The sequence below is a fragment of the Bolinopsis microptera genome, chromosome 2 (assembly GCF_026151205.1).
Source record: "Bolinopsis microptera isolate Bmic1 chromosome 2, MBARI_Bmic_1.0, whole genome shotgun sequence".
In the NCBI taxonomy this organism is placed as follows: Eukaryota; Metazoa; Ctenophora; class Tentaculata; order Lobata; family Bolinopsidae; genus Bolinopsis; species Bolinopsis microptera.
In genome coordinates, this window is record NC_087073.1 from 8,609,148 (window position 1) to 8,633,462 (window position 24,315).

Here is a 24,315-nt window from a genome sequence, read left to right on the forward strand (position 1 = left end):
TCCAGTTTGATGTTCTGACGTTGACTTTACATTTGACATGCATCTTTGTGGTGTTCCATGTCAGTACCGCCCTCCCTTCTCCTCCTTCTCCTTCTTCAGCCTTCCTTTGTAGTTCTGTAGTTGACTCACGATCTACTCCTACACTTCCTTTATTTCGGGTACTTTTGGTTAATGCGATGCTGGTTTGATGGAGTTTCAGCTTCAATTCTCCTTGTTTTATGCGCAATTAATTAATTCAAGTTATTTGGAAATTTGTCATGGATAAAAAATGTATACCTGTGTTTCGTTATGGGTCAGTAGTGATGACCATGTTTCTACATATATAATTTATCCCGCGGTCCCTTTTTTGTTTTAAATCAGAGTTTGAATAAATTTAAGTAAAATGAGATCATTACAGATAATTATCAAATTATTTTATTTCAATACTTGTCTGGTCATCATCGAGTGATCTAAGATCTGTTAGAAAATAAATTTAATTCGAAAAATTTACTTTAAAACAATTGATTCTTAACGATATTCATTTGATTCTTCTCACCGAACTTGTAATAAAATCTTAAAAGTTGAAACCGGCCATACTCAGCTGCAGACTGCTGAAGTACAATGTTGTATGACTGCAATGTTTAATGACTGACTAAGAATGACATTAACCACCCCCTTCACTACTTACCCCCCACTTCATCAGCTCCTTCCCATACGCTCTATAATCGATCATCCCAATTTAAAAATCGTCTGTCCGTGTAATCCGAGCCGTTACTGGTCCTGAGCTAATCCTGATAACCCACCTCCCTGCTCTGCCCTTTGTTGCTCACACAACGTCCCCCTCAGTTACAACCCCACATTGCTCACCTCGCGGCTGCATTTGTGCTATTAGAGGTTTGGTTAGGGCGTCTTGTTGAGCGTTTAGTTGGTCGTGTAACCTGTCTGCTGGCGCGTTAGACCTGAAGTTCTGGGCAGTGCGACCTGCTTTAACTTTACCCTGACTTCTTCTTGTAATTTAATTTGGGTTATCTTCTGTACGTTGTTTATTCTTGTGTTTAGTTTTAGGGTGTTACAAGTTCTTGTAATTTTGTTTACATACTGTAAATTCTAAGTTAATTCTTGTATAATTCTGGTCGTCATAAACTGAATCCATGAAGAGGTGAATAGCTTCTGGCCTTCTGAAACCAGATTTAACAAACAATATCCACTTTGTAGGGCTCAAGCTGCTTAGGAGATATGATGGTTTGCGATACTACAGACTTAGAGACTCTGATATATCAGCTATTGTTCATTCTATGCCGTATAATTGGTATTTCTTGGTATTACCATGCCACTCGGCACACTCAATCTGTGAGCATGTCTAGTTCACCAGTTTACTGGAATTAGATGAAATCAGGTATCAGACAGCTCCTCTACAGCTAGAGATACCGCTTCCCTCTTGACACGAGTTCACATTTATTTCACCGAGTATCTTGTTAGCTACAACTACACATATCAGTTCGGTTTAAGGACATGTCTTATTGACTTAACTTTATAAGTGTTCAGCACCTGCATCAGTAAAACCTACCTTTTAGCCTGTAGTTTGAATCGTTAGGACTAGTTTCGTTTAACTTGCAGTTTCCACGAATTTAAGTGGAAAATATAAGCAGCTAATCCTCCATTACTTGCGTAATGTGCCAAGATTTGCCATTAGTGACCATTAGTTTGACAGCTATGATTTGAGTTTTTAGTGGTTTCATTCCCACCGGTAAGCCTGCCGCTCATACTATATTTATCTGTTTTCGTATCAACTATGTTTTATCAACTATTATAACCGATTAACCGATGGATTTATCAGGTTTTATTATGACATGAGACGATAAAAAGATCACCACATTCTTATCTTCATTGAATCCCCTTGAAGACTTCCTCGACTTGCTGCAGATCTCCAGCAATCTCTACTCCAGAGTCTTGTCTCTAATTCAGTCTACAACGACTGATTTCCCCAATTTTATAGGGTAGAATAACTAGCTACTGTTTGGTACGAACTACCCAACTTAGCGTTATCTCTCAGTTGAGGACTACGAACAGACGGTTTGTCATCTCGTGTACTTGGTGGCACAGAAACAGAGGGGTCATGTTGAAACTCTTAGTACTCTTACTCTCCCTCCTGCGCTACGTGCATCCTCTAAACACCACGGAGGGGGAAAGCTACTCGTCACAAAACCAAACAACCAGTTCGCTGATAGAAGATGTCAGGTGGCTGCAGTTCGTGAACACATTCCAAACTAAACTGACACTAAACTCAACCATCAGTAGTGTCCCCATGTGCACTACATGGTTATCAAACAATTATCAGACCACGAGGTCACTCGACAAAACAATATCAAATTTGGAGAGATGGGGTCAGCATTGTGTGTCCAATATAGACTGTGTAAGCGGAAAGTTGAGCTTTCAGAGCCATGGTCTGAGTATAACTGAGCAGCTGAACGCGGGAGTCAGGAGGTTGGTGTTGGAGCTGCACTATGTGCCGGGCATGAAGAGGAAACTCCGAGTGTGTGCTTCTCTTCAAGGTGGGAGTTCATTTGTTTTTTGGTAATTCTGAACTATTTACTTGGTTTTCACGTTCCAGTTAGCTACACCTCGTAGCTAATTGTTTTTCCTCTCTAATAAATCCTATACACTTTTCCATAATACATAATATAAAAGTGCCTCTCCTTCATGCTTGTAAACAGTTACAACCCCCTTCAGTGGAATGTACAGCAATGAAGAAGAAACTGAAAGTGAAACTAAGATCTAAGAAGAGGAAAAAGTCAGCTTATAATTGGTGCAAGGGTTTCGAGATGACAAGTAAAGGTGTCCACACCGGGTGCCATTCGGTCAGTTTGATATTATAATAGGAATTTTAAACAATGATTTATTGAAAAGTGTTTGAGTAGTATTTTTCATAAATTCATATGATAAGCGTTACTGCATATCCGATACGATTCGAATTCAATTTAACCACTTTTAAAATCTATGTAAGTATACTACGACACCCCGCTGCTATCTGATTCACAATCCATCTAAACCATTTCATTGCAGGGTTCTCCTGAGTTTAAAAATACGGTAAAAGAAATTATAAAGTGGCTGAACAAGAACCAAGACCAGTTTGTGGTTATAGATCTACTTGACTACATTTCCTCGGAGACAGGGTGCAGGGTGGTTCCAGAGTTGGATAGTTCTCTGAAACTCTTTGGCTCAAGACTCCTTAAGCCTTCCCACCTGCAGGTATACAAAACGAGATTCTTACACTCTTTACTTATCTCCCAGCTTTTAAGAATTGATCAAGTTATAAATTTTTCCCGTAGGAATTATTTGGAGTGTTCCCAGAAAATACTTATCCAGTGATAATTAACTTGGGTATTTAAATTCCAATAAACTTAATGACACTTTTCCGGCAAATAAATTAACATTCTGTGTTTGTTCCGAAAACTTGTTTTACAAAGGGACCTTTCTGTCTCTCTGCTGCTTCGGTGAAAACCTTACAACACACAAATTACTCCGAATTCCTACTAAATGCTGTGTTCACGGAAATTGAGCACGAAAGAAATGTGTATTATTTAGCCATTAAAACGAGCCTCCCACAAACGAGATTAAATTTGTCATGAGTAATTATTTATGACTCGACGATAGCTTGAATTTATAAGTGCCTTCTAGCTCATTCACACTATCGAAGGATCGTTGACCTGATTTTTACTGACAGGTACCATAATCGAGCATATTTTCGGCACTCGCCTATCACCACTGTTTCAAAAATAAAGCTTGTAATTGAATTTCCAGTGTCAAATAAAACTGAAGCCGTCTATTTGATACCGAACGTTAACCGGGTTATCAAATTTAGAATTCCAGACAAAAGCATCGCGATTATCAGTCGGTCAAATATTTCAGTCTCAAAAATGGAAATGTATTTTGGTTCCTGACCTGGTTGACTTTAACCCGGCCTGTCTAGACGAGTTTTCAAACTGCTGAACTCAGAAAATCAATGAAAAAGTTTCATTTCAAAATACAAACAATTGTATTAATCTTGAAAAGGGAGTTTACTTTTCACATTTATGTTTTCTATTAAGTACGTTAGTATTTAATAACGTTAGTACGTTAGTACGTTAGATGGAAATAAAACGGAGAGCTGTTTGGCTCTAGAATTTAACGTAAAAGAACATTTTACTTTTCCATTCCTTTTCTCTAGATAGAACGAAAATAGGACTGCTGGGACACTACCCTCGCTGAGAGAGATAAGAGAGATGGGAAGGAACGTCCTGATAAGAAGCACCTGCACTTTTGGAGGAAACCTCGTATTCCCTGCTCAGGAGAACAATTGTAAGTGTAGATCACGTTTTTTTGAAGAGTAATTTTGGATTTAGGAGTCTAGGAGATATCCTGAGAGACTGTGACTGTCTGCTTATGTGGTTTATGATTAAAGGGAAGACGGGGATAAATTAGTGATAATCTTACCTCGCCAGCGAACGTAACACTATTTGTTTCAGACGTTTCGATAGATGAGTTTAACAGGGATGTATGTCAACAGGAGAATAACTCATTCACCCTCTACTATCACGACAGGATCCACGTTAGTCCTTTTGATGTAATCCTAATATGTGGGAGGACACACTGTGACGCCGTGATGCTATGTAGTTTATATAATATGAGTGCAATTTATATAACCGTATTACTATTAGCCCTTTATCGGCTATCATCATGTCCAGTTTCCAGTGCCAACTTAGCACATTCAGACCCAAAATCGTATTTTGTAATTATCGTGTCCAATCTGAAGCCAGAATAATTATTCCACAATTCTTCAATGTCTACCTTATCCCTCTTTTCACGTCTCAGTGCATACAGGCATGAAATCCAATGCGATTAATTTCCAGGAGCCTTTCCTCTAATTTCACTAGGGTGGGGGCCTGGCAAGATGCCATGTTGTATGGGTAGGTACCGGGTAATTCAATAATAAACGGTGCATTATTAACTCCTGTAATCTGGTCCCGCTCATTTTGACTTATTCAAAACAGTATGATTAGGGACTAGAAGCAACACTTGCCCAGTCATTCCTGTGGTTCATATTGGAGGATGGGTAGCAGGAGTAGGTTGACAGCAAGCTAGAGAAGAGTGGTATTATGTATAAGGTGTAAAGAGCTTGTAACTATAGACAATTTTACTATTGAGAATGTTATCCCTTTAGCCGAAAAGTAAAATCAAATATTATTATCAGGTAGATTTGCGATTGTCAGCAAGTAGGAAAGTAAGACAGTACCGAACTTTAAGGACCCCAACAAAGTCTGATCAACAACTAGCTACCAGATGTAACTCTCAGATAGCTCTCCAAGCTTCCAACTTCTCAGACCTTTTCGGTAATCTACTCGTGCACTTATCTGCAATTTCTTCTCATATTATTTTCTCTTATAAACCGCAGCAGTTCATCACAGAAGGCAGAGTTTCTGAGCATGCTCGCAGTTAAAATCATTCTAACATTTTTATTTGTCAGGCTGTAGTTGGACATGGTTACCCCACAACTATAATAATGACTGTTCCGGCTGCACTGCATTCCATTTGGACCCCACCACCATGACATACGGCTGGGTTAACACTGAGTGCAGCAAAACACTCCATTTAGCTTGTAAAGGACTGGGGGAGGGAGAATTCTCTGTTTCTCCTGACTTTCAACATCTTCCTAACAACGGGGACGTTCTAGCTTGTGGGGGACACCTGAGATTTGCTTTGCCTTTATCACCCAGGTAAGATGATACAGATTGCAGGTTTCAGGGGTGTTGAGTGGTTACTACAACCGTGAGGTCGAGGTTTCGAGAACGAGATGTTCTAGATATAAATGTTCTTATTATTCAAAATAATTGCAATTTCAGGGAAGCATTCAACCTAGCTGATGGAATGTGGAGACATGGATTATCTCACGTCTGGTTACCTCGAATTGAAGGATACACGTGCACTGATGTCGGTAAGACCTTCCTTAAAGTTTTATCGTGATATGCAACAATAGTAGAGAAACATACAAAATATATTTCCAAATATTTGTAATTTAGAAATGTCTACCCGTAGTGCAACTGTTTGATAGCCTATTGACCAACATGAAATTTCAGCTCCAGACATCCAATGTGGAGAGCCCGATATCCCTACAAACGGCAGTCTTATTGGGGAAGATAGTGGGTTTGATGCTCTAGTCACTTACCAGTGTGATCTGGGATACAAACTCATTGGAACTGAGACTAGCATGTGTCAATCTAACGGTTCCTGGTCCGGTTCTGTCCCGATTTGTCAGAGTAAGTTCAAGCTCCTCAACTTGGAAATTTCTGTAAGGAGTTGAATGTTTGGAAAAAACTTATCACTTTAGGAGTTTTCTTGTTTAAGATTTACTTGTTTTAAGACCATTTTATCACTTCAGGAGTTGACTGCGGAGTGCCACCCCGAATAAAGATGGGAAGAGTGTACGGGACGAGTACAGATTACGGGAGTATGTACGGTTACACGTGTAACTGGGGTCACGTGTTCGAAGGACGAGCCAGCATTGTTTCCATAGTTACCACGTGCCAGGAAAATGGACGCTGGTCTGTCGAAGTTCCCGATTGTATACGTAAGTATTACATTATTTGTAAGTCTGGCAGTTCACTATTTACCACAAAATTATATTTAATATTACGCAGAAGGCGTTCTTTCTCGCCCCTTCTTAAATCTGAAAAGCTCGATCCGTACTTATTTTCATAACTCCCACTTTCTTCAGAAAGGCAGTGCGAAGTAAGCGAGTGGGGGGAATGGGGCGAGTGCTCGGAGTCTTGTGAGGGTGGGACACAGATAAGGTCTCGGGAAATCCTGTCCTCCCACGGGAACGAGATAAACGGGAACTGTCCCTCCCTGGAGGAAATCAGAGTTTGTAACACCCGGAAATGTGACACGTGCACCACCAAGGTTTACAGAGTCCCCCTGGAGGCTGATCAGTGCAGAAGTGCTGAGCGGGTCACTAACAGGGTCAGTATTCTTGTTATAGAGTTAAATACTTACAGGATAGGAGGGTAAATCCACATAGACTTATAGTTATAGACTAATAAGAGGGTAAATCCAGATTCGATTTTGTTGAAATCTCAATTCTCACTACTTTGATTAATGAGTAAACGCAGAAATTTAAAATGAAGTCCAGCCGAACTTTGCATGATTTATCGGAGGACCTATTTTTACTCATTATCCAATCTAGGTAAACTATAGGTAAAAATATAATACTAATCATAAGCTAAAATGTACTAATCTTTGTATTCTAAATGGGGAAAAAGAAGAAACATTGTCAGTCAGTCGAGAAAATTGTCAGTCAGGCTATATGGCAGCTTTGTAGATGTTGTGACTATGCTAGTAGTGGTCCCAGGCTTGCGACTGGAATTGCGGTGTTAAATCGATTTAATGGTATACCAACGATCCACCTCCCACTTGTTGTTTGGTACTTAGCATTAATAGTGTTAGCTGTAGCCATTTATGGCAAGAATCTTAAAACTAATGGGGATGACAAGGAAAAGAGGAAGGAAAAAGAATAACGGAACAAACAATTAATTAAAGTATTTATAGGAGCATTAGATATTGTAATTACAAGCTTCAATAATAAATCACTGACTAAAACTTCTAATTTAAATGACACTTGGTACGCTCGCCCATTTTCACTGGTCAGTCTGAACTTCGGTTTAGCACGTTGTACACTTATTCACCTAAGTTTCAGAATTTGTTCAGTTTAGCAGAGTTAGTACCCGTGTTTCAATAAATCAAAAGATATCAGGGGAGTTCTTTAATAATGTTATGGTCATCTAGAATACCGAACTTCCTGAAAACGTTATCATATTTCCTCAGACAACGTTTAATGCCTTTAATCAGTCTATCACGGCTATATCCTCTATCAATTAGAATTTTGAATATTTTGTGAAGATGGGAGGTAAAGATATCCAATCTAGTGCAAACATTACCATATCTAAGAACTTGACTTGAAAAAACGTTGTAGCCAACCTCGGTTGGGATGTTACTGTGAGGAAATGTAAGGGATACAACATGAAAATTAAAATCATCGGTTTTGTTATACACTGATATTTCTAGTCCTTCTGTGGAAATATTAATATTTAAATCAAGGTAGTTAATGATTTTATTATTAACTCAGTACTGTGCCGGTACCTGTAGAGAGACAGGAATGTGCTGTAAAGCTACTGTTAAAAGCACTAAAAACATCCTCCTCTTTTGTGAGAATTCTCCTCCCAGAAACTTCAAACTTCCGGTGAGTATTATGCCTGTTTTTTTTTATTATCGTCGTATCTTTATCATGTCTATTATTATTATTTTTATCGACAAATTGACACTTCTGTATCACAGACAGGAGAAATCACAGAGCATTCTGTCAGTCAGAGTCATTAATAAACATATTAAATTTCAGGTGATAGAAGAATGTGGTTGCATACCATGTGGTTGAAGTTAAAACAGTCTTTAACAAATATCATCTGGAAATCTGCTAGATAATCGAAGAAAGCTAATTCCCGTAAAGAAAACTCATTGAAACTGTATTAGTGAAGATTGAGAAACTTATTTGAATGCTGACGCTGTCATTTGTCAGCAAACGGAACTGAAATAGAACAGGAAATTCAGAGGTTGTGACTTAACTTTCATAGTAATAACTAATATATGTGAATGTCTTACTTCATTAATAATAGTCCTTTTAAGTTTTAGTTAATTAAATAGTTAGGTGAATTAGGATATAGGATTTAAACGATATAATGATGAATACTTAGAGATTTCTGATATGATTTTATAGTAATGAATATTGGTTATCACATGTTTTAACCCCATTACATCTTACTGGCCCGAATTATTTCCACTTGGGGTAGATGTGGCAAATAATTGTAGCGAATTGTTATACATAGATCTCTTCGAAAGATTTTAGTACGATTCATGATATTATACAATAGTTATTTTTAAGTTTAACACTTAACTTACTTGTACTTGTACTTGAAAAGGTCTCCTCCTAGTCGTTGGAGTGGCCTGCACCACAAAGTAACTCCTTTCTCCGGTGTATTAGACCTCTCCAGTGAACCCTGTCTGTAGCTTGTTGTTCTGCATCTTCTATCGTGATGTTATCGACACCTGTGAAGATTGCTGCATCCTCCCGGACACATGACAACCAGTTTTTCCGAGGTCTACCTCTTGACCTTTTACCATGCTTTGGGATCCAGTGCAGAAGATAGTTGGGTATTCTTTCTTCTGGCATCCTCACCACATGGCCAAACCATCGGAGTCTAGCTGCTCGTACGAAAGTATCAACAGGGGCGATGTTAGCCCGCTTAAGTACATCAGCATTAGATACATGATAAAACCATTTTATTTTCAGGATCCTCCTGAGACATCTATGATGGAACACCTCAAATCTTTTCATCTGCGTCTGTGTGGTATTCCATACCTCACTTCCATAAAGCAGTATAGTGAGAACAGCCGCTTTGTAAATCCTGATTTTAGTTGGAGTCTTGATGTTGCGACTGTACCATATACTGCTGAGCTGATAGAATGCCCCAGAGGCCTTTTGAATTCGAGCTGAAAGTTCTTTGTCAATTGTTCCATTCGCACTGATGATTGCACCCAAGTAAGTGAAATTGCTGACCTGCTGTATTGGGAGACCTTCCACATTGATGTCCATAGTGTCGTCTTTAGAATACGGCCTCTGCGATGCACTTTTGCTGACAACCATGCTCTGTGTCTTGCCAGCATTAATCTTCAGACCCGCATAGGCACTGTATTTGCAGAGAAGGTCAGTGGTTTCCTGCAGCCCCTCTTTTGAGTTATCTAACATAGCCATGTCATCAGCGTAATCAGTGTCCAAAAGATGTTTCTCTTCTACCCCGGGGGCTGGCAGCTGTAATAAAGCCCCTTTGCTAATGACCTTGTTCAGTTCCATAAGGTATGCCGAAAAATTCAAACAAAAGTTGAAGACTGGTGGTCCCTGTATATCACCTTGCCCAGTACCCGAGTTGACATCAAACCAACCTGTAACCTCTCCATTGACCCTAACAGCACTAACTGTGTGAGTGAAGAACGCCTTCATAATTCTAATGTACTTGTCAGGTAAGCCGTAGTGCTGCATACTTCTCCAAATGAACTGCCTGTCAATTGAATCAAAAGCTGCTTTGAAATCAACAAAATTAATATACAGAGGGATATTATACTCAATGCATTGGTGTATAATACAGCGGAGTGAATAAACCTGGTCAATACATGAGCGATTCTGTCTAAAACCACTTTGATTTTCCCGGAGGAATCTTTCCATGCCATTGCTAAGTCTCCGCAGGAGTATCATCTGCAGGAGCTTCGAGGCTGTGGATCTTAATGTAATGCCTCTGTTGTTAGCGCAATGAGAGGTGTCACCTTTCTTTCCAACGATGATAATAACACCTTTGGACCAATCCTCAGGAATCTTCTCATCTTCCCACACTTTCTTGAACAACACAATTAGTTGATCGACCAACCCATCCTGTCCATACTTAAGTTGCTCGTTGGTGATACCATCCACTCCTGGACTTTTGTGATTCTTGAGTTTTTTGAGGGCATCAACAATCTCGTTTCTTGTAGGAGCTTCATCCGAATCGGAAAGGTCGTCAAAACTGGGTTGCGGAGGGATGTTGTCTAGGTCAGAAATATTGGCCTCTTGCGGGGGAGGGTTCAATAGCCTAGAGAAGTGCTCTTTCCACCTTTCTTTCTGGGCATGTGGGTCGGCAATCAACTGGCCAGATACGTCTCTAACTGCAGTTGACTGCTTCTTCTTCTTTCCAGATATGACATTGATCTTCTGCCATACCTCACGTTGCTGACCTTTTCTCGCAGCTTCTTCCAAGTCATTGGCCATTCTACGTGCCCAGTTGTTATCGTCCACCTTGCTACTTTTTTTAAAGAGCTTATTCAATCTAGAATACTCTGACCTGTTAGCGTTCGAATTAGGGTCTTTACGCTTAAATTCCTTACGGTTCTTCAATAATTCTTTTGTCTTCTGAGATTGGTGCCTGTCCTTCTTTTTTCGAGGTCTTTGCCCAAGGATTTCCATGGAAACTTGTTGGACAGTTGTCTTGAAGTTGTCCCACATTGATTCCAGGTCAACCTCAGGTTCCAAACAGTCAAATTTGTTTCTCAGAACAATATTGTATTCGGAAACAAGTGAATGATCACGCAGATGCTCAATAGCAGGAATCTCAAGCTTACGTTCCTGCTTCTTTTTCACTGACATAAGCTTCATTCTCAGTCGTGCTCTTACCAAATAGTGATCAGACCCAATGTCAGCCCCCCTACAAACTTTTACATTTAGCAAGGAGCCTCCAAACTTCTTACTGATACAGATGTGGTCTATTTGGTTTACAGTACGACCATCAGGTGATCTCCACGTACCTTTATGTATATCCTTTTGCTGAAACATAGTGCCCCCGATGGTAAGTTGGTGGGCAATGCAAAAGTCCAACAATCGGGTACCATTGTCATTTGATGAGCTGTGAAGCGAGTGTCCACCAATGACACCTGACATAGAACTGCAGTCCGATGTGACCTTAGCATTAAGATCACCGAGCAGTAATTTTAAATCATGTCGGGGTAGCTCATCGAATGCACTTGACAACTGCTGGTAGAATTCATCCTTATCGTTATCTGAAGCCCCCTCAGTTGGCGCATATGCCACAACAACAGAGATGTTCAGGTGTTGACTATGCAGCCTTGCACTCAACAAACGGTCAGATATTGGTAGATAGGAAATTAATGAATTTTTAGTCCTCTTTGAAAGGGTAAGACCGACACCTCGCCTTCTTATACCGTCCGTCCTCCCTGAATAAATAAGTAAGGAGCCATTATCCAGTAGCTCTGATCCTGTACCAGGCATATGGGTCTCAGTTATACCCAGCAAGTCCAACTTATACTCAGAGATATTCTCTGATAGCTGGAACAACTGACTTGAACTACTTGTCAGAGATAATACATTCCATGTCCCAAATGTAAGACCTGTTTTAGAATAATTTGCTGGCTGTTTCTTATTAGAGTCGGAGTCCACATGGGTGATCTGTGGAGAAATAAATCTGCTACAATGACGTGTTCTCCCAACACTCATCTGGCCACGGGGGTCCCTTAGGCTTTGCCCCGCCACCTTCATACTGGTATCATCCGTCCTTGCAGAGGGAGCCACACACCGTTTCTTGTTGTTACTTTGTGATGTTTCTGCAGCAAATGTTTAGAGAGGAAAAGTTGCCAGCATCTCGCACCCGGTTTTTTATCGACCTTTGCCTGTCTAGATCCATAGTGTTTTGTTGCACGTCATCTGTTTAAACTGGAGTCACCCAGGACAGATTACAATGCTTAATAGTAGCACCTCGAAAAGGATGTGATTCTTCATCACGCACTATGGTCATTGGAATAGGAGAGGTTATCAGACATCAGTGACACGATCACTATTCCCTGAGATTAAAAATAATCTCTTGCCACCAAACTTAATATCAATCTAAATGGTTTTTTATTTGTCATTCGTAGCTAGATTCATTATCAATATCACTGTTATGGACTCCATGTTACTCAGTCATTACATTGATAACTTTTTTCGCAGTTAGTATAATATCGTAAATAAGATACAATTGTTTAATGTGGAAGAAATGTTGGAAATGCAATACGGACATCCATATCGAACTTTAACGCATTTCAAAACTCTCTGGAAGCCCAAAACTACCCAAACTTGTAAAACGCCGAAAATTACGACACAGTACCCTCCTAATGAATATTTTGAAACTGGTTATAGAAATATAATAAACAAAAATGTTAGAGATACCGTTAACGAAAATAATATTGAACACAAACTTGTGGACAGTCTCGTCAAAGAAATGTCGCGCTGCCGGGGACATAATCGTCATAAAAGTGGCATTTTCTAGGTTAAAAGTCACATAGAGTGCCACTGGGAGGAAGGCAATTAGGTAGACACACCCCACGTAACCTGCAGTTAAAATGCCCTGTCTGTTTATCCTGCCGGTAGCTTTCTTCACAACACTCAACAAGGTAATGGTAGTGCAGATCACCATGAGATTGGGAATTAAAACGAATATAAGTCCTTCGATGGGTAACAACCATTTATATATTGAGTTGGTGTAAAAGTAACTGCAATTATAAATCTTGTAATCGAAGTAGAAACTTTGACTATTGACTATTATATTAATGATTGGAGGAACAGCTGATAGGAGCTAGATAGAAATGCTGATCAGGTATCCAGACCTATTGGTTCGTCCGATGGAATGGAGGGGGTAGAGCAGAGAAAGGAGCTTGCTGATGTGCATTGCACTTACCAGAAGGATACCAGAGATACCACATACGTTACCGAGGCTAGCAAACAGGCTACACAGGAATGTGCCATACGGCCACTTGTCCCAGATAAGGGACACCAGGTTTGGATGCACTGCAAAAACTGCCAGCAGAATGTCACTAACAGCAATGTTTCGGATGAGGAGGACGCTACCTCTGTCCAGTCTGATGGCTCTGTAACGGATTGTGGAGAGAAGGATGATGGAGTTCCCTGCTAGGTTCATCACTAGGACGGTGACACTCCAGCCGATTAAAATATACCGTTCTACTTTTGTCTTTTCATCGTACTCTAACTCTAGAAGGTCTGAAGCCGACGAGTTTTTGGAAATCATCTATGGTGTCGCTTACAATCAGTAATATTTTATTAATGCCATGGTCAACTATAGAACTGAACTCGTCTGGGACTCGTCCGGGACTGTTGTGACTGTTAAAGTAGGCGTGGAATGACCAGAAAATATGGAACCCGTCACGGTAATAGGTACTCCGACCTGTTAAAAGCTTTGTTTTTAAATTTCATACCTATTGTTTCCTAAGTGCATATATCTGGAAATAGGAACCATATTTCGATTAACAAGTGACATCGAATTTAGGGTTTTATTGGCCAATGCTGGAAGTGGAAGCTGATTGGTTAATCGCGTGTCAAACAAATCTTGGCTCACCAGCATCCAAATTTATTGTTACCTGGAGATCCCACTCCCAGATATGGCGGAGTGACAGACTGAGTGCCACGTCCAGTAAATTTATAGGTACTACTACTAGGTTGTGACGTAAGAAAATCAGCTCAAAACGGTTATAATGATCAATAAAAGGTGGTAAAGGATATACAAATTGTTGTTGTGCCCAGACGTAGACATTGTTTTTAATTTGAATATCGTCACATCATTCTCTAAGAACATATTTATAGGACTCTATACTCTACACTAAGGCTTTGCCTAACAACAGTAACACTAACAGTAACTGTGAACTGTTTAGCGCTATTGTCTACCATTTAGGATATATGAAGTAATTCGATTTTGTATGAAACTGTAAATTATGTTAGAAAAAAAAGAAGTCATTATCTTGAGTAAAGTATGATTATAAAGTAATGGTAATTGGTAATAGTATAATTAAATCTGACAACACCAAGTTGTTATATACTTTCAATTAAACTTATTTTCGTGCGAAAGTAGGCAAAAATGATTAAAAAGTTAAGCATTATTATTGCTATATTGATACGCCCGATAAAATTAAAATAAAAAGTAAGTCATCATTTCTGCTTTCTGATACATAACCTCTTATGTTGAAAAGTTTACATAATAGTTATGCTATACTTATAATTAATAAAATATAATCATCGATCGAGGATTGAATTTAAATTAAAAATTAAAGTTATACTTATACCAACTCATGTAATAAGAGTTAAAATAAAAATTAATTAAAATAAAAATTCACTATCAGTATCATTGCGATAATAAAATTGTAAAATAGCATAATAAAAATATCAGTTAAAGTAAAAGGTAAAATCACCATATCAGTGGTCTCTACTTAAACGCAGTCCATCTGTCCATTATTATACTTATAGTCCATGATCAAGACAAGGTAGGGTATCCCAAGGTTGACGAGTTTCAAATAGAAGTGTTTGTACTTGTGTAGAAGCAATGCGGGATGTCAATACCTACCTCATGTTCATTTCATGTTAATGTCATCTCGGTCCACTCTCTGAAATTGTATCCTTGTGTCAATCAACAATAAATAGTTTAAATGATATTGATATAGCGCATTTTAACTAATCATCTTCGATGTAACATCGTACAACTACCATATGAAAATCAACTTCATTTTATTAATAAAATAAAAACTTACCATAACTTGACGGCTAGGTTATTTAGCGTCCCCCTCGCTCTCACTCTCGCTCTCAGTTGCACACGATGTCCATCCTGACTTGCACTTGGAGTCTTCGTCGTCACTCTGCAAGATCCAAAACGTGTGACATTGGAAAATATTTATATGGATTTTATTGTTATGTTACTGTTAGTGTTACAGTATGAATTGTAGACAAAATACGAACCAACGGCAACAGTATTGTTTCCAAGTTTTATATCTTAACAAATCAATTATAACATGAACAAACCGGGCACACATCGATGTAACAGTGCATAAACACCACGGCAGTAGGTCGCTCGTTGAAACGGAACACCTCGAAACTGAATCTCTGGGCCAAACTGTTGGGAGAGTCGTGGTACTGAACTGTGTCATCAGCCGCGCAGCCATCAGCCAGCAAGTTGTGGTGGGTACTGTAGTCCGGGTCCGAGTCCGGCGTCATCACACACTTCTCTACCCGGATACTTATCCTGTCTTCTCCTGGTGTTCAAGATGTTGAATTAGCGAAAAGTTTATTTTAGAAGTCAATATTTAGCCACATCCTAATTTTAAAGACAAATCTTAATCAGTGGCAAAATTATTTAATTTACACAAAGTGTAAAATCTAGCCGATTAAAAATATTCCCGGAGCCCAGAACGATTTTTTAGCTTTTAACATAAAACTTAGAATACTATAACTTATAAGTATAAATACCACTGCTAGAAAGTTGGGCTTGAGCAAAGACTCTCTCCTTGGAATCTGCATGTAGTGGATACTCTGCCTCCCGGTATGCCGTTTCGTAAGAAGAGTCATGGTATAGCTTGAGTCCGAACGAAAAATCACGGGCCCCCTTTCCCTTCACCGAATATGTTGAAGAAGACACTGCATATGCTGCTATGGAGTTATGAGGCACGAAATCGTATTTGCATGTCACGAAGAGGCGTGATTCGTCTAGTGCTATTGATCCACGGTTAATGACAGCGTGGACAGTTTCCTCAGAGTCAGACGTATGATCAGGTGGGTTTAGAATGTCAGGGACAATGTAGTTGGTGTAGTATGCCATAGATTCATTGTAAGTAACGACAGTGCCACAGCTAGCCCAATTTGTGGTTACATTTATAAAATTGTCATCTGCAACGACCTTACAACTCGGGTCTTTAAGTGAGGCCCTGGATGGGATGAGATGGGGGAATGCAGAGCGGTCGAGGGTCAATGTCATGTTGCTCGAACGACACGTGACGGCTATGTAAGACTGTGTGAATATCTCCAACTCTGGGTATATGACCACGTCACCGTTTGCCCCTCCGATGAAGGAACCCCAAGATAGAACCGCTTCAGAATCACTTGTTGCCTTCTTGGAAAGCTTTGCTACATGATCAGACGTGGTGACGTAAGTAGGATACACATTAAAGTACATGATCTCTCCTCGGAAGGAGTAAGTAGAACTGCTGTCATGTCTCTGTCCTAGCTTCAACCGAAGACCCTTCTCAATGACGGACCCTGCAGACAGACCACTGAAAGAGAACACTTCGCTCCGTTGACCCAAATAGACCCTACCCCGTTAGCATCAGCTGTGCCAGACCAAGTCACCACGATATGCTTCCTACTACCGGGACGAAGACAGTTGTCGCAATATTTTTCAACCCCATTGACAAATAAATGCAGTCGTTTGACCCAGACGGAGCTATAGCTACTGACATAAGTATATATTCTATCATAGTAAAGCTGTAGTTCTCTGCCGGGCGTAGAAAAATATGCAATGTAATTATCAGTTACATCATCTACCCAGAAGGAAATAGTGAACTGGTTCAAATCCATGGGTATCTCTGTGGTTGACTCAACGTACGAAGTGGAGGCTTTCACGGGAAACTGGAACTTCCAGTTATGGTCCGGCTCAATGGTGGATCTGTTAACTGCTAGAGCAGATGCACAGCCTAGCAGACACAAGAAAGTGCCCACGTGTATCGTAAACATTGGGAAAATCACCGAATGGAACAAAAGTTCGAGAATCTTATAAACTGCACCTTGCTCTTATGATGGCCAAAAAGAAGTGAAGAGGTTGAGTTGGTCATGGTGGTTTTGTAGCTGAAAAAACGTGACTAGTTGCACCAACTCATTCCGTTCCCAGCCCTCTTGTATGTCATCTCCGTGAACGGATGTGATAACAGCTCCTGGAATGATCCTTGGTGACGGGAGTTCGTGTCATGTGCTCGATCGGGTCATTATATTTTAGGTCTTAGAGACCTGAGACAATTCCAAATTCAATATAAATCAAGCCACGAAATATTTGTGTGTAACTATAGAAACTTATTGAATTTGATGGTTCAAAGGTGAACATCTATGGCTGAATCAAAGTGTGTGCACGTTCGAACCAATGCTGTTGTGACTATTTCAATTAGTATATTATCGTGGAGTCAAAGTAACCGGACACGTGGACGGAGGACAAAAGGGCGGTACTTTTCTTAAACTAAAATGATGTTAAACTAACATTGTGTTCATTTGCTTTAAACTGAAAGTCACAATAAGGGTTGGACATTTTTGAAAACTTCAAAAACCCGTGTTATTTTATGTTTTACCAGTAAAGTATTATCACTATCAGGTGTAGTTTAATTGTTGAACATGGTTTTATTTTATGTGTGGACAGCTACAAGATATTACTATAAAATATAAAAGTAGGTTGACCGTTGACGGCGTCAACTTGACGCTTATAAACTGCACTGTTAAACAAAAGAATCAGATTGTGTTACAAGTTTATTACTAGTTCATCATTTGAGACAGTGTTTGTATTGGTCCCACCATCCATTTTATAGTGAGTATCAATATCATGTGATCCGCCCTCCTGTCCACCCTTTTAGGAAAATAACGCCATTGAATTGATCCACAGTCCACACTCTCGAGTTCTTCTGTCTTCGTGTCTTATACCGGGAGTCAGACCTTTTGGTGCAGTGTACTGAAAAGTAATTATTAATGGCAATTCCATGTTTTTTTCAAATGTTGATATAGATATATGGTCTAACTCTAAATCTTTGACATACGTTGCATGCCACTTTTCGCGCGCCGACGAAACATGTATCAACTAAATCTCTTAAAAATGTTTGACTCCAGGCAAAGCTAAAAGCGCATGAGAAAAGTTAACGCGCTCCAGGTCAGTCCAATTAGTTAAACTTAGATAACATTAACAACTATAAACAATGCGAATGGGCAAATTTTGTACTATCAGTATCTGTACCGGCACGAATACGGTCCTATACCAATCATCAGGTCTGAATTCATTAATAAAACATTGTTCTGGAACATGGAATCCGAATAGTAATTCACTGTTTCAGTATTCTCAGTGGGAAAATATAAATTTATATCAGTAATAATTGTCATCGCAATTTATTTAATCTAACACAGCCTAGTGTGATATTTGGCGGTGTGCCAATTTGTGTGGGATTTCCCAGATTAACCGTTCTTAGGGTGTCTTAATGAAACTTTGTAGGTGCAGAGGCTGGCCGTTTAAATTTAATTTTATATTAACGAATCAATATCATATTGGAGCCAATCAACAAAATATAAGTTGACCGTTCCAAATTTCTGAGAAACTTTATTCATATTGTTGTACTTGTACGATTTCACGTGCCCGGCGAGTACAGTTTTATTTTTAAATTTAATGCTTAAATTTGCCAAATAACTTTTAAAATACGAAGTAGGACTAGGTACTCGAAGTTATTAGTTAAAGCAAGCTTACGTATAAATATGAACAATCCCTATACCACAGACTGTGCCACTATAAGTGATGCTAAAATAGCAAAATAACGAACAGGAAACTGGAAAGTTTTCACAACCCGTCAGAAAGGACGCAACATCATGTGCACTTCTCAAAGTACACTTTCAAAATATACTTATAGGGTCACAGAACTGTGTACGCCAACCGATCGCGATAAAAAATTACATAAAAATATATTATCCAGAATAACAATGATTAAAATATGAACCAGTTTTAACCCAAACCGACTTCTTTACACCATCAAATATACTATCAAATAAATTGAAATTCGGTAAAAATAATACAAAATACTTTTTATTTAACATGCGTAAATTTATATACAACCGAAAAAAAAGCTTAGTCCCAGAAAAAGTGCGTAGTAACCATTGTATTTAATTAATGTCGTCAAGTAATATTAGCACATGCAGCGTCCCTTGCTTCACTGCGCTAATACTTTAATACACATCCTATCATACCCTTTAGTATCATTTTACAGCATCTTATTGCTCCTTACACAAACTCAACCGTTCATCCACAGTCCTTATCTTCAGAGCTACTCTCCTCATCTTGAGCAGTTTTTCTCAGACAGTCCATTACAAAGTCAGACTTCTTGACCTTGTTAGCGTAGTGGCCGAATATCTGAACATCAGGACAGAAGGCAGCTACTGCTTCTAGCAGCACCACTGGTATGTTCTGACAACCCCCCAGATGCAGGAACCTCAGACATCTTCTTTCGAGCACTGAGGGAGGGACTGGATTAGTGGACACAACGTTAACAGTGTTCCTCGGATATGCAGTCATTGCAAGGTGTCTTCACTGTCAATACATGGTCAAAGGAAGGCATTCCTGATTCTATTAATGATTAACCTAATACATTTTCATTCATTAATATACAAAACCAAGATAAAATGCATAATAATAAAACTCCCTGTACCTGGTACTAGAGTAATAAAAGTCCGGACCCCCTTGAGTCCCTTCAAGACTAGACGCTGGAGTCGAGGGCAGCCCACCAGCACAGCACTAAGTCCCACATCTGTGAGTGTCTGGCAGTACGACTGTGTTAGTTCCAGATCACGCAGGTTGGAACAGTGTCGGCCTATTGAAACTAACCCTCTGTCGTCAACCTGCAATAGTACTGCCATTACCCGTGTGCATAATAAGTATAATATGCAGTACATTATCATGGTAACGTGGTATCATTAATCAACAGTGGACTCATCGCGGTAGAGAGCCATTCCCTCGTTACCATTGTAACCAGTTACCGCTACAACCACCAATTTACCACTTTACCATGGTAACCAGTTACCGCTACATACCACCAGCTTACCACTTTACCATGGTAACCAGTTACCGCTACAACCACCAATTTACCACTTTACCATTGTAACCAGTTACCGCTATAACCACCAATTTACCACTTTACCATGGTAACCAGTTACCGCTACAACCACCAATTTACCACTTTACCATGGTAACCAGTTACCACTACATACCACAAGCTTACCACTTTACCATGGTAACCAGTTACCACTACATACCACAAGCTTACCTCAGAACAGTCACTTAAGAGGAGGTCAGTAAGGAAGTGTAGTTTGACAGCTAGCTGACTAACGCACAAACTTGTCAAGTTAAAACTCCTGTACAATCTGGGGGATATTCCATTATCAAATTATAGTGGACAATTATTCTTATTGGCACGTTTTTCAGAAAAATTAATAAAAAAAGTAATAGTATAGAGGAAAAATACAGTTTACCTGCGAAATCAGCTAATTAATAATTGTCAGTACCGGAGCGCACGTAAATTAGAGAGTTGAGATAACGCCGCCACGCCCGTGTCTGATATCTCATCGCAGTACTGAATCTCTAACGACATAAGCGCAGATAACTGTCCTATCTTTGCAACGTCCTCGTCACGGAGATTGCCTCCATCTGGTAGAGGGAAGTGTTACTATGGTTACTGTTACTGGCTGTGGTTATTGTTATTTTGGTTACTGTTATTTTGGTTACTGTTACTTTGGCTACTGTTACTGGCTGTGGTTACTGTTATTTTGGTTACTGTTATTTTGGTTACTGTTATTTAGGTTACTGTTACTGGCTGTGGTTACTGTTATTTTGGTTACTGTTATTTGGTTACTGTTATTTTGGTTACTGTTATTTTGGTTACTGTTATTTTGGTTACTGTTACTGGCTGTGGTTACTGTTACTGGCTGTGGTTACTGTTATTTTGGTTAATGTTATTGTGGCTATTGTTACTCATACTGTGGTTACTGCCACCATAATTAAAGTTATCACCGTTACTGTCACAAACCAGCACTTATACTATGGTTACTGCAAGAGGGAATTTTTTATCACGATTTTACTTTTTTCGTCAAGTCACCATGGTAGACAACGAGATTATATATAATCTCATTGTCTACCATGGTGACTTGACGAATACATTATATATAAGTATATATAAGTGCATCGGGGAAAAACTTTACTAGGGAAAGTTAATTAATTTCACCTAGATAAAGAGTGTGAAGAGTTTGAGGACAGAAGCTGATGAGGTTCTCTATAGTTCTGAGCCTGACGTCCAGGAGGTAACTAGCGTTCAGCTTCCTCAGGGGCCGCTGACTGATTAACATCTCCAGCCCTCTGATTTGTTACAATTATAAATCTTAAACTCATATCAAGGATTGATGAATTTGATAAGAATCGCCAAATCACCAGGTGATCGTATAGGAAACAATTATTACCGAGTATATCTGAGAAAATAAACTGTTCCATTACAAAACTAACGTGATTGACTGAAAACTAACCCGTCAGTGACCCGGTCACAGTTAGCAATGTTCAGAGACGAGAGATTCAGGCAGTTAGCCAGCTGACACATCGTGGCATCATCAACACAGGGGTTAGCACTGATGTCAAGGTGAACAAGCGACACGCAGTAGTCCACTATTACACTGATCAGGTCTGACGATAACTGAAATGTGTAGTGTCACGTGGTAGATTCTAGAAACCACGTGACGAAATAGACCACGTGATATAAGCTGAAGATAATTAACACATGTTTTTTAAAAGCTTCTATTATTAATTGTAGTTTGTAAACTATTGTATCATTTATATGCTTCAAGAACACCTATCCAGCACGTGACATGAAGTTACAGACCACGTGACCTGAAGTTACAGACCACGTGACATGAAGTTACAGACCACGTGACATGAAGTTACAGACCACGTGACATGAAGTTACAGACCACGTGACATGAAGTTACAGACCACGTGACATGAAGTTACAGACCACGTGACATGAGGTTACAGACCACGTGACATGAAGTTAAAGACCACGTGATATGAAGTTACAGACCACTTGACATGAAGTTACAGACCACGTGACATGAAGTTACAGACCACGTGACACGAGGTTACAGACCACGTGACATGAGGTTACAGACCACGTGACATGAGGTTACAGACCACGTGATATGAAGTTACAGACCACTTGACATGAAGTTACAGACCACTTGACATGAGGTTACAGTCCACTTGACATGAGGTTACAGACCACGTGACATGAAGTTACAGACCACGTGATATGAAGTTACAGTCCACTTGACATGAAGTTACAGACCACGTGACATGAAGTTACAGACCACGTGACACGAGGTTACAGACCACGTGACATGAGGTTACAGACCACTTGACATGAAGTTACAGACCACGTGACATAAAGTTACAGACCACGTGACACGAGGTTACAGACCACGTGACATGAAGTTACAGACCACTTGACATGAAGTTACAGACCACGTGACATAAAGTTACAGACCACGTGACACGAGGTTACAGACCACGTGACATGAAGTTACAGACCACGTGACATGAAGTTACAGACCACGTGACATGAAGTTACAGTCCACTTGACATGAGGTTACAGACCACGTGACATGAAGTTACAGACCACGTGACATGAAGTTACAGACCACGTGACATGAAGTTACAGACCACGTGACATGAAGTTACAGACCACGTGACATGAAGTTACAGACCACGTGACATGAAGTTACAGACCACGTGACCTATTATACTCACAACATCACAGTAAACCAGGTAGATGTGAGTGAGCGTCTTTCCGCACTGAACAAAGACTCTAGATAATCCTGTCTCCGTTATTTCACTACTGTTGTCATCTGATAGGCAACAATTTGTTAGTCACCTTTTTTAAAGAGAATTAGTACATCATAGAAGCCAACATTTTTGGCAAAAGAATAATTGCTTACTTTCAAAACAAAATGATGATCCGTTATATTTATAAAAAGTATAACTTATTGAAAGTAACTCTTTATCTCTACTAAACTCACAGTTAAAATGAGTCATGAAACAGTGTTTCTCCATAATCTTGTACAATGTCTCGTCTGTAGTTCGCTCATTAGTCGGGACGTACCTCCACAATGACTGTAACAATTGTATTCAAACCAGTTGACAAGTAAGGACTACATTCCGATCAAAGTTCTGAAAAACAATGTTGGTTCTCAAAGAAGAGGTTAAGAAACTAACGAATGAAGTAAGAAATAACCCACATGAATAACACTACAAAAACTGACGTGATCAAGAGCGAGGAAGTGCCAGTATCGAGACAGGAGAGTGACCTGACAGAGATCAGAGAGGGGAAGGTAGGAGAGGATGTGTATCTTAACCTCCTCAGGTACCCACTCCATAGCATGCGGGTGGGGAGCTGTGGGGTGGTGGCCCCACCAGTGGTGGTGTGGGTGGGGTGTTAGGTGGAGATGGGGTGGAAGTGGAGGAGATATAGTGAGCTAATGAGGAGTTTGAGGAGTCCTCAGTGAGGAATAGTGGTGTTAGAAGAGGGTTGTTTTGGTTAGTTCATATCAGGAGAGTTGTTGAGAGCAGCTGAGAGGGGGAAGAGTATTACAGTTCAGTGTGAGAAGTTGGTAGTATATCCGAGTTCCATGTAATAGCTGGGGAGTATGAAGGTGAGTAAAAGAAACAGCGAATTTAATTATTCAGGTGAGAATAAAAAAGGGTTTTAAAGATTGTTACGTCGTGGTTTATTTTGATCGGAATAAATTTCAGCCATTCTAGGGTTTTAATTGATTATAATATCACGTATATAGAAAACGTGTTTCGATTACAGCCAAAAGTAAAGCACGGAGTTTACGAAAATGAATATCTTTGTTGAAATGATGCTATTATAAATATACTATACTAATCTGAATTCTGAAATACTAATCTGAATTCTGGAATACTAATCTGAATTCTGAAATACTAATCTGAATTCTGAAATACAATGAATAACAATAACAGGATTTTACCAAATCTGATATTTCTACGCGAGTTTATATAAATAATTTGCATATGTCACAGATCCAGCTAGCAAGTAATATTAATAAAATTA

The 24,315-nt window shown here is 39.5% G+C and overlaps 4 protein-coding genes across 10 annotated transcripts in view; 2 read left to right on the forward strand and 2 right to left on the reverse strand.

Annotated features, from left to right (window-relative positions):
• The first annotated feature begins 1,807 nt into the window (after positions 1-1,807).
• Positions 1,808-8,959, forward strand: LOC134826663 (sushi, von Willebrand factor type A, EGF and pentraxin domain-containing protein 1-like). 2 transcript variants are annotated; one of them, XM_063839128.1, is made up of 13 exons: positions 1,808-2,531; positions 2,710-2,837; positions 3,043-3,228; positions 4,187-4,317; positions 4,485-4,567; positions 5,210-5,348; positions 5,483-5,732; positions 5,859-5,950; positions 6,093-6,272; positions 6,395-6,583; positions 6,731-6,975; positions 8,138-8,251; positions 8,408-8,959. In XM_063839128.1, exons 4-13 carry the CDS (start codon positions 4,242-4,244, stop codon positions 8,441-8,443), a joined length of 1,404 nt encoding a protein of 467 aa, XP_063695198.1. In that variant the 5' UTR covers positions 1,808-2,531; positions 2,710-2,837; positions 3,043-3,228; positions 4,187-4,241; the 3' UTR covers positions 8,444-8,959. The 2 variants fall into 2 exon arrangements, with proteins under 2 accessions (XP_063695198.1, XP_063695197.1); XM_063839127.1 differs by having other exon boundaries at positions 4,191-4,317.
• A 5,427-nt stretch (positions 8,960-14,386) lies between these two features.
• On the reverse strand, positions 14,387-17,343 carry LOC134826482 (oncoprotein-induced transcript 3 protein-like). The gene is made up of 4 exons (XM_063838863.1): positions 15,887-17,343; positions 15,443-15,672; positions 15,175-15,279; positions 14,387-15,030 (listed from the first exon to the last, which is right to left on the reverse strand). Exons 1-3 carry the CDS (start codon positions 16,587-16,589, stop codon positions 15,193-15,195), a joined length of 1,020 nt encoding a protein of 339 aa, XP_063694933.1. The 5' UTR covers positions 16,590-17,343; the 3' UTR covers positions 14,387-15,030; positions 15,175-15,192.
• Positions 17,344-18,887: 1,544 nt separating this feature from the next.
• On the reverse strand, positions 18,888-23,880 carry LOC134826483 (F-box/LRR-repeat protein fbxl-1-like). Its single transcript, XM_063838864.1, has 9 exons — positions 23,504-23,880; positions 23,261-23,354; positions 22,992-23,089; positions 21,719-21,882; positions 21,424-21,554; positions 20,708-20,849; positions 20,470-20,566; positions 19,855-20,044; positions 18,888-19,660 (listed from the first exon to the last, which is right to left on the reverse strand). The coding sequence occupies exons 1-9, from the start codon at positions 23,615-23,617 to the stop codon at positions 19,449-19,451; spliced, it is 1,242 nt and encodes a 413-aa protein (XP_063694934.1). The 5' UTR covers positions 23,618-23,880; the 3' UTR covers positions 18,888-19,448.
• A 382-nt stretch (positions 23,881-24,262) lies between these two features.
• LOC134826285 (stomatin-like) overlaps positions 24,263-24,315 on the forward strand; it is a 54,010-nt gene continuing 53,957 nt past the window's right edge. For all 6 annotated transcript variants that reach the window (XM_063838609.1, XM_063838613.1, XM_063838612.1 and 3 more), the window contains exon 1: positions 24,263-24,272. The gene's annotated coding sequence lies outside the window, so the exon portion shown is untranslated. The remainder of the gene's footprint in view (positions 24,273-24,315) is intronic.

Excerpts from the sequence above, each read along its gene's own strand:
- LOC134826483 (XM_063838864.1), bottom strand. The coding sequence starts at position 23,617 with ATGGAGTGGGTACCTGAGGAGGTTAAGATACACATCCTCTCCTACCTT. Across the intron at positions 20,850-21,423 it reads TCTTCACACTCTTTATCTAG|ATGGAGGCAATCTCCGTGAC; the intron begins GTGAAATTAATT and ends TCCCTCTACCAG. Across the intron at positions 20,045-20,469 it reads TCTTAAGTGACTGTTCTGAG|GTTGACGACAGAGGGTTAGT; the intron begins GTAAGCTTGTGG and ends GTACTATTGCAG.
- LOC134826663 (XM_063839127.1), top strand. The coding sequence starts at position 2,096 with ATGTTGAAACTCTTAGTACTCTTACTCTCCCTCCTGCGCTACGTGCAT. Across the intron at positions 5,733-5,858 it reads GCTTTGCCTTTATCACCCAG|GGAAGCATTCAACCTAGCTG; the intron begins GTAAGATGATAC and ends TTGCAATTTCAG. Across the intron at positions 8,252-8,407 it reads CCAGAAACTTCAAACTTCCG|GTGATAGAAGAATGTGGTTG; the intron begins GTGAGTATTATG and ends ATTAAATTTCAG.
- LOC134826482 (XM_063838863.1), bottom strand. The coding sequence starts at position 16,589 with ATGTACTTTAATGTGTATCCTACTTACGTCACCACGTCTGATCATGTA. Across the intron at positions 15,673-15,886 it reads AGCCCAACTTTCTAGCAGTG|GAGAAGACAGGATAAGTATC; the intron begins GTATTTATACTT and ends CTTGAACACCAG. Across the intron at positions 15,280-15,442 it reads GTTACATCGATGTGTGCCCG|AGTGACGACGAAGACTCCAA; the intron begins GTTTGTTCATGT and ends TGGATCTTGCAG.